Source organism: Gossypium arboreum, chromosome 2 (assembly GCF_025698485.1).
Source record: "Gossypium arboreum isolate Shixiya-1 chromosome 2, ASM2569848v2, whole genome shotgun sequence".
Taxonomy (NCBI): Eukaryota; Viridiplantae; Streptophyta; class Magnoliopsida; order Malvales; family Malvaceae; genus Gossypium; species Gossypium arboreum.
This window is the reverse complement of record NC_069071.1, coordinates 112,216,405-112,224,959: the sequence shown is the minus strand read 5'-3', so window position 1 is coordinate 112,224,959 and position 8,555 is coordinate 112,216,405. Positions and strand designations below refer to the sequence as shown.

The 8,555-nt window shown below is 31.3% G+C and overlaps 2 protein-coding genes across 2 annotated transcripts; both read left to right on the top strand.

Moving 5' to 3' along the window:
- Positions 1-984: 984 nt before the first annotated feature.
- On the top strand, positions 985-5,195 carry LOC108467267 (F-box/kelch-repeat protein At1g57790-like). The gene is made up of 2 exons (XM_053025181.1): positions 985-1,168; positions 3,838-5,195. Exons 1-2 carry the CDS (start codon positions 1,137-1,139, stop codon positions 4,928-4,930), a joined length of 1,125 nt encoding a protein of 374 aa, XP_052881141.1. The 5' UTR covers positions 985-1,136; the 3' UTR covers positions 4,931-5,195.
- Positions 5,196-5,819: 624 nt separating this feature from the next.
- Positions 5,820-7,515, top strand: LOC108467266 (paired amphipathic helix protein Sin3-like 1). The gene has a single exon (XM_017767863.2). The coding sequence runs from the start codon at positions 5,934-5,936 to the stop codon at positions 7,221-7,223; it is 1,290 nt and encodes a 429-aa protein (XP_017623352.1). The 5' UTR covers positions 5,820-5,933; the 3' UTR covers positions 7,224-7,515.
- Positions 7,516-8,555: the final 1,040 nt, after the last annotated feature.

The following is an 8,555-nucleotide window of genomic DNA, read 5'->3' as shown; positions in this document are numbered from 1 at the left end:
GAAAACCTTTTATTACTTTTGTCGATTCATTACCTTTTATCGCTTCAATAAGGTGTCGAGGTTCTTTGTATTAAATTTGGTCAATTGGATCTTTAATCAATAAGTGTCGAATTAATTTAACCTACCAAATTATTGATTCAAATGATTGGGACTCCTTAAGCTTGTTAGTAGGATTTTGACAATCATGAAAGTCAAAGTCATTTATTGTACATTTTCGTACATCAAGCGATACAAAATTCGAAAAGAAATAAATATTAAAAGACTTTGACACCGATAAATATTATGATTGCATAAAGTAAAAAAACATATTTTAGTAAATAATTAAGTAATATTAGTACGGGAAAAATAGAAAAGATAAAAGACAATGTTTGAGTTAATTGTACTATACATTTCTAAATTATAACTTTCATTTTAAATTAGTCCCTAAACTTTAAAACATTCTAATTACATTCTTAAACTATTGATGTTATATCAATAATGTATTTCTATCACTAAAACCATCAATTTAGTTTTCGGATTTATGAAGTTTTACAAAATTTTTATTGCTTGCTTTTTTTCCGTTTTACTTGTAAAAGTTAAGTAGTAATATTTTACTTTTCTTTAAAATTTTCATGTTAAATTATGTTATAAGATTTGACATGTCATTTAACGATTTTAACAATTGAATGATTTAATTGATGTAATATTAATAATTTGAGTATGTAATTAAAATGTTATGAAATTGAAGGACCAATTTGAAATTAATAAACAAAATAAACGTTACATTTTCAATTTTAGAGGTGAGAAAACCATTGACCAGGTGGCAAAAGCCTTCTCCGCTGTTACTTTCTGCTTACCATATAAATCCATAGGATCTTCTGTCAATATTTTTTCACATCTAAACTAAACCATTAAACACACGCCACGTCATCAAAGTCAATTCAACCTAACGCCCATTGAATTACGTGGCATCCATGTTTCGCTGTCTTTTGTCCTTATTACGAAGGAATCAGCCACACTTGATTGCACCCCTAACTCATTTTCACCACTTCACTTTGAGCTTATGTGCTTCCTTTTATATATAATCTCATTTCACACTCTCTTTGAGAATACACAGTGAAAACTTCAGGTATTTTTTTTTTTTTTTTTTGCAGGATATGGCTGAGAGAAAGAGAAGGAAACTTAAGTTGTAAGTGTTTTTATTTCTGGGTTTTGTTTTGAGTAGCCAATTTGATAAGTTTAACATTTGCTTTTTTTTTTTTTGGGTGTGTGTGTGATGAAAATGAAACTTTTAATTGCTATGCTAGGGTTTCATTCAAATGAATTGGAGTTTTCTGGGTTCTTGATATGAGATAAAATGTGTTATTTTTTGAATTATGTAAAATTTAATCAAATCTGATTTTTTTTAAAAAATAATTCTGATCTGAAACAGTTGGGGTGAATTGGGTTTTGTTTTGTTGTCGTTTAATGACTGTTTTTGAGAGTAATTTAAGATTTTAGTGTTTAGAATAGCTTGTGGGTTTTAATGAATTTTTAATTTGTTTAATTCCTCAATTTGGGTTTTGGGAATTGGGTTTTTCTTGGTCATGCTAAAAAATTATTTGAATGTCTAGGGTTTCTGGTTTAAAACCTAAAATCCAGTATTTATGTAAGGAGATTATGTTGAAATGAATGAATGTGGGGGTATTTCAGCCATGTCACTGAATTTTGGTAGTGTCTTTTGCACCACAAGGTTAGGGGTTCTAAAGGTCTGTCAAAGAAGGGTCTTTGAGTTGTTACCGCTTGTTAAGTTCTTGAGTAACTCATTTGCATGCAGAGTACTGTTAACGGAGGATTAAAATTTAAAATTGTTTTACCATCTGTGGCTTCTTTTGGTGGACCTTTGTACTTCCAATACGCTGTTACTTAACAAAGCCTTAGATTTTCATTGAGGTATCAACATTCTTCTAACCAATATCTTAGTTTTCACTTTTTGATCAATGTTTTCCGTTATTTGAGATAGCCAAATTTACAGAGATCAATCTTTTCAAAGAAAGGTTTTAAAGAAAATCGTTTTAATTATGGTGCATGTGTTATTTGCTACTTTTGTTTTAGGCTATACGACAAAAATACCGTTCCAATATCTTAGTTTTCACTGTTTGATCAATGTTTTCCGTTATTTGAGATAGCCAAATTTACAGAGATCAATCTTTTCAAAGAAAGGTTTTAAAGAAAATTGTTTCAATTATGGTGCATGTGTTATTTGCTAATTTTGTTTTAGGCTATACGACAAAAATACCGTTCCAATATCTTAGTTTTCACTGTTTGATCAATGTTTTCCGTTATTTGAGATAGCCAAATTTACAGAGATCAATCTTTTCAAAGAAAGGTTTTAAAGAAAATCGTTTTAATTATGATGCATGTGTTATTTGCTAATTTTGTTTTAGGCTATATGACAAAAATACCGTTCTTAAATAGGAATATGACTTAAATGGTTAATACAGTGACTTCTAATAGCTTCAAGTGTAACCGACAGTTGCATGTTTAAATTCGTTTTATAATGTATGACTTCTTTTAGTGGACTTTTGTACCATCAATAGGCAGCTACTTAACAAAGCCTTAGATTTTCATTGAGGATTTGATAAAATATCAACATTCTTCTAGCCAAGATCAATTCCATTTCATGAAATCATGATGGAACCTTGTGTTTCTTGAAATCGTCAAATTCATAGAGATCTTACTTATCACTTTTTGATCGATTTTGTGTTATTTGAGATAGTCAAATTTATTGAGACTGATCTTATCAAAGAAAGGTTCTAACGAAAATCTTTTTAATCATGGTGCATGTGTTATTTGCTAATTTTGTTTTAGGCTATACGACAAAAATGCCTTTCTTAAGTAGGAATATGACTTAAACGGTAGATATGGTTGCATGTGAATATGAAGCATTTTGCATGTTTAATACAGTGACTTCTAATAGCAACAAGTGAAACCAACGGTTGCATGTTTAACGTCGTTTTACGATTTGTGACTTCTTTTGTTGGACTTTTGTACTACCAATAAGTGGCTACTTAACAAAGCCTTAGGTTTTCATTTAGGATTTGATAAAATATCAACATTCTTGTAACCAGGATCGATTTCATTTCATGAAATCAATGTGGAAATTATTATCCTTGTGTTACTTGAAATAGTCAAATTTATAGAGATCTTACTTATCACTGTTTGATCAATGACTGTGTTATTTGAGCCAAATTTATAGAGATCTTACTTATAACTGTTTGATCGTTGTTTTTGCGTTGCTTGAGATGGTGAAATTTATAGAGATTGATCTTATCAAAGAAAGGTTATAAAGAAAATCTTTTTAATCATGGTGCATGTGTTATTTGCTAATTTTGTTTTAAGCTATACGACAAATAACGCCTTTCTTGAATAGGAATATGACTTAAATGGTAGATACGATTGAATGTGAATATGAAGCATTTTGTATATTTAATACAGTGACTAATAGCAACAAGTGTAACTGACGGTTGTTGTTTCTTTCCTAACTGTACATACTGTTGCTTTAAATTTTCCACTTGGGGTTGGGACTCGGGAAGTGTTTATGGTTAAGTCAAATAAGTACCTTTTCGGCGTGTACCATTTTAGCATGCAATATGTAATGAATGGAAGATAAAAATATGCTCTTTTTCAAAACTTGATCAGTTGTAGGTTCAAGAAACAGCAAGCATTGCACACTGAATTTGTTCTAAAGCATGATAAGCTGTCCGACATAATGCAGCAATTTAGGGTTCTTCTCTGGGTTTCTTTGCCACCCTTTTCTTTTTAGTAGTTATAACTGATAATGGCATTTGAATATCAATAATCCTTTTGGCTGTATAGGTTAGCTGAAACAATAAATTTGGATGAAAAAAAAGCAACCGAGGAGGAGGAGAGTTTGAAGCTACAAACGTGGGCTGATCTTCCTGTGGAACTTTTGGAATTGATTCTGTGCCACCTAACACTAGAGGACAATGTTCGAGCTTCTGCTGTATGTAGGAGGTGGCATAAGGTTGCAGTTGCAGTCCGGGTGGTTAACCAATCACCGTGGCTTATGTACTTTCCAAAATATGGTAGCTTGTATGAGTTCTATGATCCAGCAGAGCGTAAAACCTACTCTCTCGAGCTGCCAGAGCTGCAAGGATCCAGGGCTTGTTACACCAAAGATGGTTGGTTGTTGCTGTACCGACCCAGAAATCATGGTGTATTCTTCTTTAATCCCTTCAATCGGCACATGATTAAGCTTCCCAGATTTGAGTTGACATATCAGATGGTTGCCTTCTCTGATGCCCCAACATCGGACCTGTGTGTGGTTTTTACGATTAAGCACATCAGTCCTACTGTTGTCGCTATTAGCACATGTCGTCCTGGGGATTCTGAGTGGACCACCGTTAATCACCAGAACCGATTGCCGTTCGTTAGTAGCATTTGGAACAAAATGGTATTCTGCAGTGGAATGTTCTATTGTCTTAGCCTCACTGGTTGGTTAGGGGTCTATGATCCGCTGCTGCGCGCTTGGAGTGTTCTTCATGTGCCTCCTCCGAGATGCCCTGAGAACTTTTTTGCCAAAAATTGGTGGAAAGGAAAATTTATGGCAGAGCACGATGGAGATATTTTAGTTATCTATACTTGTAATACTGAGACCCCCATCATATTCAAACTGGATCATTCCGAAATGGTATGGGAAGAAATGCAAACCCTTAACGGTGTGACGCTATTTGCTAGTTTCTTGTCATCTCATTCAAGAACTGAACTCCCTGGTGCAATGAGGAACGTTGTCTACTTCTCTAAAGTTCGGTTCTTTGGAAAGCGATGCATATCATACTCGGTTGATGACCGTAGATACTACCCTCGCAAAGAGTGCCATGACTGGGGAGAACAAGATCCGTTCGAGAACATATGGATCGAACCACCCCGAGATGCATCCTTGAATTGAACATCAACACTGGTAGTAGTAGTCCAAGTAAGTATATGTTTAAAGCTGTTACAACATATAAACCTAGTTATATTTTACAACATCCATGAAATGGTTGTTGATGCTTTCTATAGAATAATTGCTTATGAATGAGTTGATCATGTAATGACCATGTTTGGTACAAACTCCATTGGTGCTCTTTGCTTTTTAGGGAAGAACATTGTTATGCTCTTCAGAGATTTCAGTTAATCTTAATTTACCTTTCTTTGTTATTTTACATATGAAATGTCTTTTCAGTGTAAAGTTATTCAAATACAGCACCTGTTGATCATATGTAATTTAAATTCTTATTCATCATTATCTTTATCTTTATGTGATTGTTTAGGGTTTGTGATCCATGTTTATTGCCTTAATGAGAATGGCTTTGAAACTCAAGTTTCATCCATGGAAGAGAATGGGGGTTTAATCCATTTGCCGAATTAGGTGTTTTTTTTCCCCATGATTTTCAAGGATATCAAAATCTGCGGATGCAAGAACTGACTTTTTTTTAGAATATTTTACACATTATTATTTCCTTAAATCTATATCTATACTATGTAACATATAAATCTTTTTTAGAAAAGTGACCCTATAATTTTAAAAAAAATTATAAAAATGACCCAACTTCCAGATTAATTATGGGAATGACTTAAGATTTACAGCGTAATTCGGTGCCGTCACTACTCAATGCGGCACCACCTTAAAATTCATAACCCAATCATTAATCTGGAAGTTGGGTCATTTTTATGATTTTTTAAATTATTGGGTCATTTTTCTTAAAAAGTCAAAAAAAAAAAAGACGGTTGTATTATTTTTTTTCCTATACCAACTATGAATATAAGTCTTTTAAGTTGAATAAAATCGTGCCTTTCTACTCCTTTTAGCAAACAAAGTCCGATTTGTATTTAATTCATGCTTAAAATTTCATTAGAAAGAACTTCAAAAAAAAATTTTAAGAAATAGCAGTAAATCAGATTTGTTTAAGATGGATGCCTCTGATTTGAATTTCCGCAAGTCAAAGATGGAAGCTTTTCTTGAAAGGGTGAAGGAACACATGAAAGCTGATCAATATACGCTTTTGTTGAAATGTGTCGATGAATTCAACAATGGAGGAATCACCGTTTATCATTTGAATGAGATTGTAGAAGTTTTACTTCGTGAATACCCAGGTTTTTTTACTCAGTTTCAATTCGTTTTAAACTTTGCTAATGGCGTAACTCGTAGAGTCCAATCAGCAGATAGTAGTAACAAAGGGAAGAGGAAGCTAGCTTCCGATGAAGATGGAGAAATCGATGGCTTGAATGAAACCAAGGATCAATTGGCTGAAGCAATGGAGTTTTGTGAAAAGGTAATGAAGCAAACCAGTTACGATAAGTATTTGGATTTGTTGAAACATTTATATTCTTATGGTACTGGGAAAATCATAATGGTTGATCTGAAAACCGCCATCGCTGAGAATTTTCAGGCTCTTGGGGAAGATTTTGATCATCTTTTTGAGTTTTATACGAATATAAGCCGACCAACATCATCATCATCATCATCATCGGAGTCTGAAGGAAAAAAACGAAACCAAGAGGTGGACATTGTTAAAGAAAGCTGTAAACCTCGACAAAAAGGGCCGTCATTAGAGTCGAAAATGAGTAACAAAAAAAAGAAACCCAAAGAAGAGATTGAAAAGGTGAGGAAAAGCTATAAAGTTAAACGAGAGGGACCATCGTCATCATCTTTAACAAAACCCAAAAAGGAGATTAATAAACCCGAAGAAGAAGAACTTGAAAAGGTGACAGAAAGCTATTATCTTCTACCGGAAAATCTATCGGGAGTTCATAGTACTGAGATTGATGAAATTGGGAAACAAGTGTTGAATTTCAGTACTTTTTCAAAAGGTGTATACAATACTAATAAACAGAAAGGTCCCGAGATTACGAAACAAGAAATGGTGATGAATAGAAAAGAAGATGAGATGTTTGTAATGGATATGCAGATGGAATGGTTGCGCTCCACGAAGAAGAACGCAATGAAACTATTTCAAGATATCAGTGAACGGAAAATCAAGGAACCAACAATGGCGGACGTGGATGAGTATTTCACAAGTTCTAATTATAGATACCTTGTGAAAATGTATAATGAATCTGGGCCATGGTTAGTGGATAGGCTCCGTCATGCACCGAAAACTATTTTGCCTGTGATTATTAAGAGGTTGAAACAAAAAGATATTGTTCCATATTGTGAACTTTGCCAACAACATCAACAAATGATGGAGGATCAACAATAATATTGAAGGCAATGTTGAAACTCAAGCTTTCGAAGAAATTCGAAATAATATTATTAAGAGTGATAATTACAAATCCCGAAAATGATAATCTCTGTAAATTTTACTTTTGCTCAAAATAGTATTAGTTGTGTGGAGTATGTAACTAATTTTCTATGGATGAATAAAAGATTAATATTTTCTAAATCTCAAATTTATTTATTTTAAGTTAAATTCTCTTATTTATTTATTTTTTCAAAAATGTGAATTTAATTTCTTGTATTTTAGTTTGATCCGTCTTTATATTTTCTAAAATTCAAAATTTCAGCCATCACCAAACAATTATTATTAAATTTATTAAATTAAATTCGTTATTTCTAAAATCGATGTGCCAAACATATTGTCATATATATGATAACTTATCCTCTTATTATTTTTACATATTACTTACTAAAAATTTAATTAATAGATTAATAACGGTCATTTGCATCAAGATTAAAATTTTAAAATTCGAAAAGTATATAGACTTATAATGATCCAATTTGAGAATATGAATCAAATCTACCACTATACGTATAATATAAAACTAGTAATTGAATTTAATTAAATAAATTTAATTGCTATTATTTGGGTGAGGACTAAAAATTCAAATTAGAATCATACAAAGACTAAGGTTGACCAATTCAAAAATATAGAAACTAAAATGATCAAATTGAAGTATAGTTATTAAATCTAAAACTTCTTAAAGCAAAATGGATTTATAGCAGAATTAAACTTTTATTTTGAAGGCGACCAAAAGAATACATTTTAGCATGACATGAGCAAAAAATTATAAGACTTGCAAATTCCGTATAAAAAGTACTTGGAATGATGATGAATAATGCAAATTATGATATTTATGGATATTTTTATTTATTTAGATGTTATGGATTTAATTAATATTTAAATTTAAATATTTTAATTATCATCAACAATATATTCAAACTAAATATTGATATTAGTACTCAAAAATATTTTATCCGAATTTCTTTATGTTTATGTTTCTGGATAATGATCTAAACTTAAATATAAAAATTTAAGTATTTTTTACTTTTTTAAAAAATTGATAAAAGAATTTGATAAATAAAATTAAACATTTGTTTTCAACAATGTCAACATGGAAACATGTTTGATAATTAAATTTTATGATAAAAATATGAGAAAGAATTCGTACAAAATATCATATTTAATATTTAAAAATAATTAAAAGACAGCTTTATATTTACATCGTTTTGAATAAAGATTAATTCATTTAAAGTAAAAAAATCCTTATTTAGGAGCCTAACTTTTTTAACTTACTAAATTAAAATATTAGCA

Bases quoted from the DNA above. Each gene is read 5' to 3' on its own strand.
- LOC108467267 (XM_053025181.1), top strand. From the start codon at position 1,137: ATGGCTGAGAGAAAGAGAAGGAAACTTAAGTT. The intron at 1,169-3,837 runs GTAAGTGTTTTT...TTGGCTGTATAG, and splicing joins AAGAGAAGGAAACTTAAGTT to GTTAGCTGAAACAATAAATT.
- LOC108467266 (XM_017767863.2), top strand. From the start codon at position 5,934: ATGGATGCCTCTGATTTGAATTTCCGCAAGTCAAAGATGGAAGCTTTT.